The 15,227-nt window shown below is 42.1% G+C and overlaps 1 protein-coding gene across 1 annotated transcript in view; it reads left to right on the top strand.

Moving 5' to 3' along the window:
* Positions 1 to 15,227, top strand: part of LOC120538374 (sodium-dependent lysophosphatidylcholine symporter 1-like) — a 103,240-nt gene that overhangs the window by 62,320 nt on the left and 25,693 nt on the right. The window contains exons 11-12 of the mRNA XM_039767864.1: positions 7,709 to 7,821; positions 9,225 to 9,368. Coding sequence (XP_039623798.1) covers positions 7,709 to 7,821; positions 9,225 to 9,368 — 257 coding nt within the window. The remainder of the gene's footprint in view (positions 1 to 7,708; positions 7,822 to 9,224; positions 9,369 to 15,227) is intronic.

The raw sequence follows: 15,227 nt of genomic DNA, 5'->3' as shown, positions 1-15,227 counted from the left end.
TTGTTATTGCACCTGTTAATGAATAGTGCATTACATATCATATATTGTATTACATTAGTACTACGGTGGGCTGGCACCCTGCCTGGGGTTTGTTTCCAGCCTTGCTCCCTGTGTTGGCTGGGATTGGCTCCAGCAGACCCCCGTGACCCTGTAGTAAGGATATAGCGGGCTGGATAATGGATGGATATTGTATTACATTAGTATGTTACACATTACCAATATAGCTTATTGCAGATGTTCAATTAAAAATGATCTCAGACTGAGGAGATTCAGAGTTCAGAAAGTTTATGGCAGATGGGAAAAAGCTCTTTTTTGGTGTCTTTGTGCGTACACAGATTGACCTAAAGCGTCTTCTTGACGGGAGGAGCTCAAACAAAGAATTTCCAGGATGAGTTTTGTCCTTGAGAATGTTTTTGGCCCTCCACACACAGCGAGTCTTATACAAGAGTTCAAGTGATGGCAGTTCAGTCCCAATAATGGCCTCTGCTCTTTTTAGCAGCCTTGGTGCAGCTGTTGTACCTGCAGGCCATCATGCAGTTAGTTAAGATGCTCTCTATAGTGTATCTATAGAAATTAACCAGCAGCTTCTGGGGGAGCTCAGCTCTCCTTAGCTTCCTGAGAAAATCGAGGTGTTGTTGTGCTTTGCCTATTACAGCCAAGTTGTTGTCAGCACAGGACAGGTCCTCTGAGATGGTGACTCCTAGAAACTTAAAGCTGGAAACTCTCTCCACACCATCTGCATTGATTGTTATCAGACTGTGATTGGTCTTTTTGGTGGTCCTAAAGTCCAGAATAACTTCTTTGGTCTTTTTGGTATTTAAGACCAGGTTGTCAGTCTTGCACCATTCTGTCAGATTCTGAACCTCTTCCCTATATGCAGCTTCATTGTTGTCTGTTACAAGCCCATTGACAGTCGTATCATCCGCGTATTTAACAATAATGTTTGATTGGTGAATGGGTTGACAGTCATGGGTGAAGAGTGCATAGAGAAGGGGACTTAGTACACATCCTTGTGGCACACCAGTGCTCAGGGTAAGGGTGGAGGATGTGTGTCTGCCCATCCTGCCAGACTCGGGGCGGTTGGTGAGAAAATCCAGTAACCAGTTGCATATGGACAGAGCAAGTGTGACGATGTGGGTTCTGGCTCCACGCTCCCATGGCTGTTTGGAAGCACTTGAACCCAACACCGTCGATAATGTAACCGAGTGAGCTAGTCAGTGGAGGCAAATAATTCCAGCAAGGGGAAGGTAAAAAGTGCAACAGTGCTTTTATTAAAAACAGTCAAAAACAGTGTTCCATAAATAGTGCAGTTCTTCACAGTTCATTAAATAAATAACCCATAAAAAGAACACGTGGAGGTTAAAAATCAATAAACAGAAAAAAAACACATCCTTAAAAACGAGAGGTTAAAATCTTCTTTTAGGAAGCAGTCTTAAAAACCAACAACAAATCCGGTGCTCTTCTGTTAGCGTCTCACCTGCTTATCCCGTTTGGGCCAAGCAGCAGGCAAGACGCTCTCTGCAGCTGCCCTCCTACAACACACCCGAGACTGGAGACCTCCCGATCCCTGGCTTCGGTCTGGCACTCATCCCAGTCCCCGAGACTTGATTACCCCAATAGCCAGGACGCTCACATTGGGGACTCCACCACCAAGCCTCCCGACTTCCGCTGCCTTTCCACGGCCTTCTGCGGCTCGTCGCTTTCCTCTAGGCACTCCCGCTACATGCTCACTCAGCGGGAGCAACCTCAACTCAAACGTCTAGGTGTTGGCCTAACACCCAGCTTCCATACAGCTGCCCACGGCCGATCGCGCCACCACATGCACGCACCGCGTGTCTGTCTCTCTCCGGCACCGCCTGCTTCCACACTCGCTCCCTGTAACCTCCGTCCTCTATTTCCTTTCCTTTTTCTCTCCGATCGTTTTTTTTTCCCCCACAACCGACTCGCGCTTCTTTTTAAAACGTGAGGGGCCATTACAGCTGTAGCATTAGCCACGGGAGCAATCACGAATGTGGGCAGTTCCTCACCTGTGCACACGGTGAGAAACGCCCACATTGACGACTGCCCCGCGGCTCGCTACAACAACGCCCCCCTCACGAAGCCGCCTCAGGTGCGGTGATTATCTATTTAAAATGAATGGCCTTTTGCTCAACGAGCTGTGGACCCATAACACCACAGCAAGTCCTAGTGCATAGAGTTTTTGGATCAGCTGGTTAGGTATGATGGTATTAAATACAGAGCTGTAGTCAATGAAGAGCATCCTAACATAGGTGTTGGGCTTTTTCAGGTGCATGAGAGCAGCATGTATAGCCACACAGATGGCGTCCTCAGTTGATCTGTTTGACCGATAGGACAAATTGAATGCACAAAGCAAAATACTCCTTGGGCTCTGATTTTGATGCAAGTGATTTGGAGATCGAGATCGAAAAAAGAAGGCGAGGTACTGGCATCAGCTGATCGATCTCCAGCTAATCGTGATGCGGAACACATTTGTGTAGGTGAAGACCGCCACACATAATGACATGAGGTAGAAACCAGATTGCGATACACTGCGACTGTGACTACTGCTACCGTCCTCACCCCCGTCACACAAAGACAGCCTGGCTGCCAGCCTGCCACACATTCCTGCCAGCTGTCATGCCGCCCCATGAGCAACTCGAGCCACAAGGGACTGTGAACTGGCGGCTACAACACCCAGCAACTGATATTTTATGTTGATTTATGTGTGAGACCCTTGCTTTGGGTGCTTTTCAGAAAACTGCATTTTTTTTTGGGAAAAAATATTCAGCCCTCAAAGAGTTAATTAAGCGACTGGGTTGGAACAAAAACCTGCAGCCACTGCGGCCCTCCAGGACTGACTTTGTCCACCCCTGGTGTAGAGTGTATGATTGGTGCAAGACATTCAGAGAGGGACTATCCTCTCTTCGGTCCACTTAAAGAATTCTTAGGATGGAAGAAACTCAAGTCGAATGAGGAGGTTATTGACGCGGTGCAAGACTTCTATTCTTGTAGGATTTAGAAGCTTCTTGAGCATTGGAGCAAGTGCATTGCAGTGGCAGGAGACTACATAGAAAAACAGTGTGTAAGTCGAATCATCATATTCAATAAAAAAAGGGTCGGTCATAAATTCCTGTTGATATTTGAATGCCCCTCGTATTTATCTGGCAACAAATCTAGATCTTTCCAGACATCAGCAGCTTTATGCCTTTTTTTTTCAATGACATAACTACAGCCTGTCTATTTATAAAATGATTTTCCACAAATTCCACCAAACCAAAAAAAAATGATGACTATCCACTAGATGGCAGCGCTGTAGTAGGTAACTGAGACATGGCAGCGAGATCGCCAGCGCCTATACTGGCAGTATGCTGAGGTGCCAGTCATTTCGTACGTCACACCTTGATAGACTCAGTGATATATGAGTTAACTCGTACCTCACATTCAAAGTGTTCATTTGAAGTTAAGCAAGATGATCCCTTTTACTGGCTAACTGAACAGATTAACAATATGTAAGCGTTTGAAACAACTCAGGCCCCTTTTTCAGGCGGTTTGTAATATTTGTAATTACAGACTGTCTGCTGTAGGGGTCTCAATTGCCTCGAAAGCTTGCATATTGTAATCTGTTCAGTTAGCCAATAAAAGGGGTCATTTGCTCGATTTCTTATTGTATCTATAATTGGTAACACCTTTCTACTAAAGTGCTAATTAGCGACTCTAAATTGGCGCGTGTGAGTAAATGTGGGCATATTTTTAAGTGTCCTGTGACAGACTGCTGCTCCTTTCAGAATTAGATCCCAGATGTCAGTGCCCCTCTACGTCAGGATCGCCAGTGTGTTACATTAACTCTATTACTGTTTAAATGTTCTTTCAATATACACATCGGAAATGCTAATTTAACACGGACGGTTTTCCTTTGTAGTTTTGTAAGTCTGCGATGGGCGCCTTTCCAAGCACTCTTGCTGCCTATGAAAAAAGATACTTTTAACTGACCGCCTGTTGTAAATGTTTTCAAAATGCTTTAGTATTCAGCAGCAGACAAGATTTGAAATTTAGCTAAATGGTTTTCCAACTGAACATATTGCTTGTTAGGAAACTAAATAGAGATGAGTGGCTGGTTTTGTATTAAACAGCTACCCGGGGTACAACTAATTACAAAATGAACTTAATTCTGTAACACTTGTGAAAGGCGCTATATAGGCGCCCAACCCAACACAGACTGACAATGGTGGCACGTGTAAAAATCAACAAAATAATTTATTTTTCTTCAGCTGTGGGACACGTCTTCTCCGTGTCCCCCAGCCACAGCACAGTCCCGCACATCCATCCATCCATTATCCAACACGCTATATCCTAACTACAGGGTCACGAGGGTCTGCTGGAGCCAATCCCAACCAACACAGGGCGCAAGGCAGGAAACAAACCCCGGGCAGGGTGCCAGCCCACTGCAGGGCACACACACACACAGTCCCGCACAAGCACACCCAATAAATACTTCTTCCCCAACTCCTCCCAGGCAGCTTCTTCTTCATCGTCCTCCTCCTCCTCCTCCCGACTCTGGCGCCCTGAGTAGTGGCCGCAGGCTCCCTTTATAGCCCACCCGGAAGTGCTTCAGGTGGCAATTAACCTAAATTAGGCTGCTCTTCCGGGTGTGGCTGCATTACCACCCACACGGGCTCAGGAAGTGACCACGGGACCCAACAGGGATGAGCTCCAAAGTACCATGCCTGTGGCCCCGATGCAACCCAGGGGAGCTGCCGCCAAGTGTTCCCGGGGACATAGCGTGGATCCCATGGCTGCTTCCCCGGATCTAGTGTCAAAGGGGCATCCCACACACTGTATTTAAGAATCCATTGTGAATCTTGTGACATTACACGTCCATGAAGCCACACCATGCTGCAGTCACACCTGATCAATATTCTTTCTAAAAGCCGCCTGTCAGCTCTTTAAAGCTGGGATTGTATCCTGAAATAATTTGTGGGTGAAACAAGTCAGTCATAAAAATACACAGCCATGTCATAGGACTAAGGATCACTGCCAGTGGGCATTAGCAATTCTCTTACAACAACTGTGCACTCTTCATTTTCCTCTGTTTATGTATCTCTCCTGTTTCACCTTCCTTTTCACTCCCTCTTTCAAAATCTGTTGCATCAGCTTATTGTTGCTCTTATAGGTTTGGATAAGAAACAAGGCTGGACTGTAATGCATTGTCACTTTCTTATTCAGTCATATCAAGTGTGGAAGCAACTGCATATTATCTATATTTATTAGCAGCAAAATATGAAGTGTAGCCAAAGTGCTTGAACTGCTATGAAAGTCATTATGTAACATTAACCTTTCAGAAAAATAGCAATTAGTAACTACTCCCCATCTCTCTATATATATAATCCAATGTCTGTCTGTCTGCATGTCTGTCCAATTTTCACAAGAGAACTGCTTAACAGATTGAGATCAGGCGTTTTTCTATAATGTGCTTGAACATTCCGGTTGATTTTGCAACTTCTCTCATCAAACTAAGAATCATAGTTCACTCGTGGTACCGATTTATTTGCGCGACTCCGAGAAAGACGCAGTGGACTGAGACAAGGTGGGCAGGCCCTCCACATTTACACACCAGCCTCCGGGCGTATCTTACCTCCGCTTAACTAGCGAATGAGAGAACTACTCAACGGATTTAGAGCAGGCTTTTTTCTATAATTTGCTTGAACATTCCAGTTGATTTTGCGACTTCTCTCATCATGCTAAGTATCATAGTTCGCTCATGGTACCAAATTATTTGCATGAATCCAATAGAGACGCAGCGGACTGAGACAAGGGGGGCGGGCCCTCCACACTCACGCATCAGCCACGGGGCGTACCTTACCTCCACTTAGTTAGCGAATGAGAGAACTACTCAACGGGTTTAGATCAGGGGGTTTTTCTATAATTTGCTTGAACATTCCAGTTGATTTTGCGACTACTCACATTGCGCTAAGTATCATAGTTCGCTCGTGGTACCGATTTATTTGCGTGAATCCGAGAGAGACGCAGAGGACTGAGACAAGGGGGGGCGGGCCCTCCACACTCACGCATCAGCCACGGGGCGTATCTTACCTCCACCTAGCTAGCAAATGAAAGAACTACTTAACGGATTTAGATCGAGTGTTTTTTCTATAATTTGCTTGATTTTGCGACTTTGCACTAAGAGTTCTAGTTAATCCGAGGCAGAGGCTGCGGGCTGAGGGGAGGGGGAAGCGTGACATCAGGAGTGGGGAGTCGGTCTACCTCTGTCTCTGTGTTTTGCAGTGTACCTTGCCTCCGCTTAGCTAGCGATACCTTTTTGTTTATTGAGTCTTAAAGTTTGTCCTGTTTCGCTACTACGCGGGCAGAGCCACGGGGGACGGCTAGATACTAATATACTGAACAAGGAAGCTCATAACGAAAGCTGAATTTCTTTAATAAGAACAGAACCTCAGAATGAAGCAGTACAAGTACACCTTGAAGAAAACACTTTGGATACATGCTAATTTATGCAGGAATTTTCCATCGCTCAAAGCTAATATATTCAGGTTTTACAGCCTTTTATATTTTCTGCCCCGTGGGCATCTTTTGTAAACTCTTCCAGAGACGCAGTATTATATAAAATTTCATAATACCACTTTAGATGTATACAAACAAAAGATTTGTGTGTGTGCGTGTGTGTGTGTGTGTAATTATGTATGTATGTATGTGTGTATGGAACGGACTGCTCTCCTCACACTCAGCCACAGCCACTAGATGGTGCATGCATGCACTTTTACATTTTTTTGTGATTTCATGCACCTCAGTTCTCACTTTGAAAGATATATGTGTGCGTATGTGTGTGTGTGTGTGTGTGTGTGTGCATATGTGTGTGTATGGCGCAGTCCGCTCTGCTCACACTAAACCACAGCCACGGGAGTTGGTGTGAATTGTACTGAAGATGTAGAAGTGTATGCAAGTGTGACTTGCACTTGGTGAGCTGGCACATGCATGCACTTTTCCATTTTCCCGGCACTTGCACTTCTCATTCAACCCAAGCAGACAAACTCATCTTTGTGCTACATGCACGCTGTACGTTCACACCACGAGCTACCACACGTTTATCTGAGATGGGTTCCAGCCTGTCCCGCTCAGTTTGTGTCACATATGCATTCGACTACACGTCCGTTTTGGACAAGATATGTCCTGTCCAGGCCCACTTAGCAGACGCCTCTGTAAGTTCACCCATATAGTAAAACTGGTTGTTTATTGTCTTGAAGACCACATGTAGCTAGTAAGTTAATAAAAGTGTGCTTAGTGCAAACCAGTATTGTAAAATAAATAACAAACTTTAAAAATAATGAACTTCCTAGTTAATACGGTTCTGTGAGGGAGGATCTTTAAAGACTGCACTGAAAAAATGTGCTCATGCAAAAACTAGACCTAAAAAACGTGTAAATGGGAGTTGTTTTGCTTTTATTTAGCAAAATAATCTGCCAATGGAGTAAACAAAATGTATTTGACAAAATTTCTTAAAGCGAGCTAAATAATCATAAATATATATGTTTTGATAAGTCAATAATTCTTACAATAAGGAAAACAAGATTTAATGTCTTCATATAAATTCTTTTCACTTGCTTAGATTATATTTTTTTGCAGTGTAAGTGTATAGTGAATGGTATTTGCTTTTTAAACTTAAGGTCTTACTATATTTCATTTTTTCCTTTTTTAGTGTTATATTCCAGTCTTAGCCATTATTGCTGCATCAAAAAGTAGTTTTATATTATTTGCTATATTGGGATCACTTGCAGGTGCCAGCTTGGCATCCCTCTACCTTATACCATGGTAAGTTCATTCAAATTATCTATGCTACCATTAGTAATTGTGTACAGTATCATTTTAAATGGTTTTTGTTTCTAAAATGTAAGTAAACCAAAAAGCAGGATTACAACTAGTAAGATAAACCAAAAGCATACACCTGTACTGAGTTACCATTTAAAATTGCTGCCAGTGCCGCCATTTCATAGCATGGCATTCTCAAACCTTCTTCTCACTGAGGAGGAATCACTGAGGGGACACCCACACTCTTTCTCTCTCACACTCTCTTTCTCACTATCACTCTATTTCTCTCTCACTTGCTCTCTCTCTCTCACTCACTTACTCTCACTTACTTGTTCTCTCTGTCTCTCTCTCTCCCTCTCTTGGCCACACTCACTCACTCACTCACTCTCACTTTCTGTCTCACTCACTCTCTTGCTCACTTACTTGTTCTCTCTCTCTCTCTCTGTCTCTCTCTCTCTCACTCACACTCTCACTTTCTCTCTCTCTCACTCACTCACTCGCTCTCTCTCTCTTTCACTCATTCTCTCTCTCGCTCTCTCTCTCTCTTTCTCTCGTGCCATCCTCTCTGAGATGACAGAATTGGGACCCAAATACAGATTGTTGGAATCAAAGCCAAAGTTCTGCCTCTGAGCTAATGAAGACCTCTGTTAGCCAGTTGCACGTCTCTTGCAGATCTGGCTCTCTTAACATTGTTCGCATACAGAGGATCTGTCTCCATTGAATGGACTCCAGATTTACTTTTTAATCTAATTCTGGTTTGCAAGGGCCAGATCCTATCCTAGCAGTACCGGTAATGCCCAAGACAGGGCCCATTCACGCACACATCCACACTCACACAGGACCAATGTGGAATAATAAATCAACTAAATCAGCATATGTTTGGTGATGTGGCAGGGAAATCTGTGCAAACTACACTCAGGTAATGAATGGCCCTGGTATTGGCGCCAGCATTTCCCACTGTGCAGCCGTGTCATGCCCTTTCAGTCCTGTTGGCTTTAAATTGTCACTCTCCTTTCTCACTTGCATTTTGAACAGACATCTTCTCTTCAGATGAGACCAAACTATTTAATTGAGGTGTCAAATTCTTTGAAAATTTTGAATGCTTAGATTTGCTTTCAATAAGGCTCTGTGTACTTTGAACAAGTTACGTCAGACTGTCAGAGTAGTATAAGCCATTAGACACACGTAAAGCCCCTGCTTGTTACTCCTATGACAAAGTTTTGGATGATGGTCTTCAGAATGACACACAATACACAACAAAGTGTACTTCAGTCTTTGGAGTTTTCATTATTATAGGCTCTTCAAATAAGATACAGCCATGATATTAGTTTACTTGTTTTATTTATTTTATTTTTTATTTATGTTTCTGATCTATGACAGTACCTTCTTGTATTTCATCTCACCAGGTCGATGCTTCCTGATGTGATAGATGATTTCAAAGTAAAGAACCCCAACTGTATGGACTTGGAACCAATCTTCTATTCCTGTTATGTCTTCTTTAATAAATTTGGTGGCGGGATAGCACAAGGATCATCAAACTTAATTTTACAGTGAGTTGTTTATTAAGATAAAGTCTGTTGTAATGTTGATTATAGTCAAGTACTGCATACTGACTCCTTTACAGGTGTGGTCAAAAGTTTACATACACTCATCATGGACATGAATATCGCACTAATTGTGGGATTTCAATGATTTCTTTGAACTTTTCCTACTCTGGGGTGGTCTGGCTACACAACATACACCATTAATGAGTCTAAAAAACAAGGATTTGGTCCACAAGTTTTAATTTATTTTGGATTTTCAAAAGTCCGCACAGAGTCAAAAGGCATAAATACTGTATATACAACCCTAATTCTAAAACAGTTGTGACTCTGTGTAAAATGGAGGTAAAAATAGAATGCAATGATTTGCAAATCTCATAAACTCATATTTTATATTTTATTTTATTCACAATAGAATATAGAAAACATAGCCTAACATTGTACAGCATAGTACACAAATATAAATAAGATATATATTTCTCTTCTTGTTCGTCCTGCTTCCACTTCAAAACTTGTCCCGCCGACACGCAGCCGACACGACATTTCTCGATTCCTATTCGTCCTCTTCCTCATTCTTCTCTTCCACAAAACACGACAGTTTTGTCTACTGGTACAACCTTCCTCTGCGACATTTGTAGTAAACCTTTCAAAATAAAACACAGTCTTGCCAAACACAAGCAAATTCACTGCAACGACAAATTGTTTCAGTGTCACACTTGCACAAAACATTTCACAATGCACACAAAAATTCACGCCGCTGAAAAATGACCTGACTCCCACTCCAGTAACACATTCTTCCAGCGCGATTCCTGCAACAAAACTTTTCAAACGCGAACCTCACTTGCTAAACACAAGAAAAGGCATTCTTCCTAACAACTATATGAGTGCCAGAAATGCAATAAGAAGTTCACTACACTGTCATGCACTATCCTGGCCTGCTGAGCGTAATACATCCAACAAGCACTCGAGGTGCTGCCACGACGGTAAAGTAGCTTTACCACCTTTGCGGGAGCCACCTGTGTCTTTACAACACCTTCTTACACAGCAAACATCAGAAGCTAAAAATTATCGTGAACACAATCGAGAATACAACTCTTCTCTAGTGTTTGCTTCCATGGGTGCACAGATACTGTAACTCAACCTCCTGGCCACGGACCATACTGTTTTAAAATACACGGGCAAATTTATCACCAAATCTCTCCACTATACGCTAACACTTCTACCTCTCCAAGATATGGACAGTTGTATGTTTTTGACACAGCGTACGCTACTGAAGTACGCTTACAAAATAAAGCAAACTCTGCATGCAGCGAAAATTGACTTCTCCAGCTAGATTCCATGCTCAGAACCATCAACCCAAGATACATGCAACAAAACTATTGTTGTACGTGGCTTTTTCTAGGGTTAGATATTTCGACTCATTATCTGTCGTCTCCAGCAAAACACCTATTCACAACTACGTCTTTCAAGAAGTATTTCTTTCTTCTTGATTTCTGAATTCCTTTCTCACCGTTTTCCGTTCCTATTTTACACCCGATGCTACGGCGCCCGTCGGCTAGTAAATAAGAATATGAAAAATAACATCAATACGGTAAAAATCAAGAAAATGGGAGTGGTGTGTACTGTATAAATATTAATCATGAATAGAAATATGTTAATAATAACATGAGCAACCAACCAACTGAGGTATGTCCAAAAGAATACTGGATGAAATAAAGCAAAGCTGAGAAAAAGGATAAATAACATAAACAGTGAAAATGAGCAGCAGTATAACACCTCTTGAATCTTTCAAAAGAATTAGGTATATTAAATGTGTAAATCAAGTAAACACTAATATATAAATATATACAGTAGATATCAACATCAGATAAGTAATAAAATAAATTAAAAACAAAAGGAAACAAATATGCTAAAAAATATAATGTCAAAAACAAAACAAGTCTGTAAATGATAAAGAGAATAATTGTCTCCAGGCTGGCACACAGTTACGTATGCTTTAATGTTAATTATTTTTGCTATTCTTATGTATACAGTACTATTCAAAAGTTTTGAATCACCCTGAAATCTTTCAGAAATATTTTTAATAGAAGCGGATACTTTTTTTTTTATCAACTGTGGACGCTAGGGGTCGCTGTTACCCCGTGAAACCCACCAGACAGACGTCCAGGACACACTTGTAAAAGCACCAAGAAGAATCTTTTAATATTTTTCTTCAATAAAGTCCACAAAGCTCCGCACACGCCACAATTCTCCAACAATAATTAATACAAATAAAGAAATCCTCCACTCCCAGCAGCTCTGTCACACTCCCTCCCAACTCCGGCTCAGCTTGCCGGGTTTCCCATAGTCCTTTAAATAGTCCATGACCCTGTCCTTCAACCACGTGATTCAATAGCACTGCCGGCTCAGATGAAGACTTATAATTTTTCTTCAGCCCGGAAGTACTTCTGTTTTTCCGTCCCCATGACTTGGGAGTACTTTCGGGCTATAGGGAAAATAAAAATCCCCCGTCTCCCTGCAGCGTCACATGGCGGCACCCATGGCACCCAGCAGGGCTGTGAAGCCGAACTCCATCTCCCATGGTGCCCTGCGGGAATCTGGGGCACCTCTAAGCTGCAGGGAAGTCTCCATCTAGTGGCCTGGATGTGTCGGCCGGGATGAACTGCCAGCCATCTCTCACACAACATATCATTAATGTTGATTTAAAAATACATTACTTATGTTTCAAATAACCGTTACAGTTTAATCTGACTAACTGGTCATTTTTTCATCACATATTTGCACTGCAAAAAAAAAAATCATATTTAAAAACTAGACCAAAAATAAGAAAACTTTAAATGAGAGTTGTTTTGCTTTTATTTAGCAAAAAATATCTGCCAGTGAGGTAAGCAGAATTTGCTTGACAAGATTCCTTAAAGTAAGCGAAAAAATACACATTTTTTTGATACGTCAATACAGGTAATTGCTATAATAAGGAAAACAAAGATTTAATGTCATGATATGAATACTTTTCAGTTGTCTACATTTCACTCCAGTGTCAGAGTCCTAAAAGGTGAACTCTTTTAGCTCATTCTTAATTAATTATGTTTGAATGTGAAATGGTTATTAGAGAAACCTTTGTAATCGTGTTAATGCAACTGAAACCCGATATTCTGTTCAATTGTCCTCCCGTGAGCTGCTTGGTACTGTCGTTTGTAAAGTCGAGTTCTGGCTTCAGCAATGGCCCAAGTTTTGTCGTGTGTCTGTCTACTGCCGTTTGCGAAATGAAGGTAAATCCTTGCGAGAAGTTGCCAAGAATCTGAAAATGTCATGCAAAGCTGTTCACCGATGTCTTCAGAGATGAGGACAAGCAGGATCTGAGCAGGACAGAAACAGAAGCAGAAGGCCCCCAGATCCACAACTGCACAAGAGGAGAACAGCAGGGTCTCGTCTCTCGTCTCCTCTTGCAGGTCCTCAGGTAGCTACTTCCCAATACCAGTGGCGTCGGCAGCATTCTGTACTGTAACTGCATGTGCTTGATTATTACTGTTTGTTCACTTTATATTTATGTCCTTATCTTTAGAACACAGTATAACATTTCTTTTACTTTGTATTAGTACGAGGTGTGATCAAAAAACATGGTGAATGTTGTAAAGAAGAAACGTTTATTACAGTAAAAGATTTACAACTACTAGTCACCCTCAAAATACTCTCCTCCACTTCGAATCCACTTATCCCAACACTCCTGCCACTTTGCGAAGCAGTTCTGGAAGTTTTCTTTCGAGAGTGTCTTTAGTTGGGCTGTCATGACTGCCTGGATGTCCTCAATGGATTGAAATCGTTTGCCTTTCATGGTCATTTTCAATTTAGGCAACAGCCAGAAGTCACACGATGCCAGATCCGGCGAATAAGGTGGATACGGACACAGCGTAATGTTTGTATTCGACAGAAATTGTCATACTAGAAGGGATGTGTGACAAAGAGGGTTGTCATGATGAAGAATGAAACCATTTCAACATTTTCCTCGTAGTGAGACCATGTCATGTGGGCTGGAGACGGTGGCACTGACCAGAAAGCAGGAGACAGAGCTGGAGGTGGCAGACTTAAAGATGCTAAGATTTGCATTTGGTGTGACGAGGATGGACAGGATTAGAAAGGAGGACATTAGAGGGTCAGATCAAGTTGGACGGTTTGGAGACAAAGTCAGAGAGGCGAGATTGTATTGGTTTGAACATGTGCAGAGGAGAGATGCTGAGTGTATTGAGAGAAGGGTGCTAAGAATAGAACTGCCAGGTAAGAGGAAAAGAGGAAGGCCTAAGAGAAGATTTATGGATGTGGTGAGCGAAGACATGCAGGTGATGGGTGTGACAGAGCAAGATGAAGAGGACAGAAAGATATGGAAGAAGATGACTCACTGTGGCAACCCCTAACGGGAGCAGCTGAAAGAAGAAGAAGATAGATGTTGAAGGACATCCTGATCTTTTCTTGTCATCAACCAAGTCAGATCCATTACGGAATTGATCAAACCACTTGTAAACAGTCTCAATTGTTTGTGCACTGTCACCATAAACCGATTTTAACATCTGATGGGTTTCCTGAGCTTTTTGCAATTTGAAACAAAATTTCATGTTAATGTGTTGCTCGATATCCATTATTAACGACAAACTTGAAAAACACGCTTGAACTCAACAGTGGCTCACAAACGACTGACAGTATCAAACTCATTGAAACTTTTCACAAACTCTGCTCTATGATGGACACATCAGAACCTGCATTGAATTGTCTTGCATTGCTCTTGGATGGTGCTCTGCATCAACATTCACCGTACTTTTTGATCACACCTCGTATATCATTTATTTTGACTTTCATTTTCATATACCTGTACATTTTTGCCCTTGATATCCATCCCTGCTTATCCCAGTTCTTATTGATAGCTGGTTTAGCTGTATTGGTGCTTGTTTTTTTCCCTTATTACTAGATAGATAGATAGATAGATAGATAGATAGATAGATAGATAGATAGATAGATACTTTAAATATGTTCCAACATAAAATAGCATGTAGTATAATAGCGCATGAAATCATCCAGACATGAACTGACAGTGCCGTTGACTTCATATCTCACTTTACTTTATTTAACGTACATAATGTGGAATGCTTGAACTTGTCTTTCATTCTAAGAATTCGAGTCAAACGTCAATACATGTAATAGCTGCAATGACACGCTCAAATAAACAGTGCAAAGAACTGCTGAAATGTCAAAAGAAATGGGAAACCCCCTTTATCTGAAGCTATGAGATGACAGAATCTTCAAGCATGCAGTTAGCTTTTATTTTATCAAACTGTGTACCAGGAAATGGAGTTGCTTCCATCCACTTTTGACCTATAGACAGAACTGTAGTGGAACTGACAAATGCTTCATTCTTCCATTATTAGCCTCAACCATTTGTTTTATTCCCCTAAATTTAGTTCCTGTAACCAAAACAGCTTCAGTTCCCCAACAGTACGATTCTAAAGATGTTAAAGGCACATGGCTGTTGGAGTAGAAAGCTTGCTTCAGTTTATCAGTGATAACAAGTTATTAGTAGTAAATACAGTGTAAAAGACAGGGGGGGCCCCTGAGCCCCAAGACCCCGGAGACACCACACTAAACAGTCCCAGTCGTAACATTAAGTTTTGTATTTTCTCAAAATACTGAACCTCCTTTCCATCCAATCCACAGCCTTTCATTACACAATTCTCCTCTTCCTCCTCCAGGTGAGCTTTGCCTTCTGCTTCTGACTCACTGGAGGCTCACTTACATGTCAGACCCTCCAGTACCAGGTTCATAGCCCGGAGAAAGCACTTCCGGGTCTGGTGGAAGCCTCCTGAAATAGGAAGTCCCTCTCCC

This window comes from Polypterus senegalus, chromosome 10 (assembly GCF_016835505.1).
Source record: "Polypterus senegalus isolate Bchr_013 chromosome 10, ASM1683550v1, whole genome shotgun sequence".
NCBI classification, from domain to species: Eukaryota; Metazoa; Chordata; class Cladistia; order Polypteriformes; family Polypteridae; genus Polypterus; species Polypterus senegalus.
This window is presented reverse-complemented; position numbering and strand designations above follow the sequence as displayed.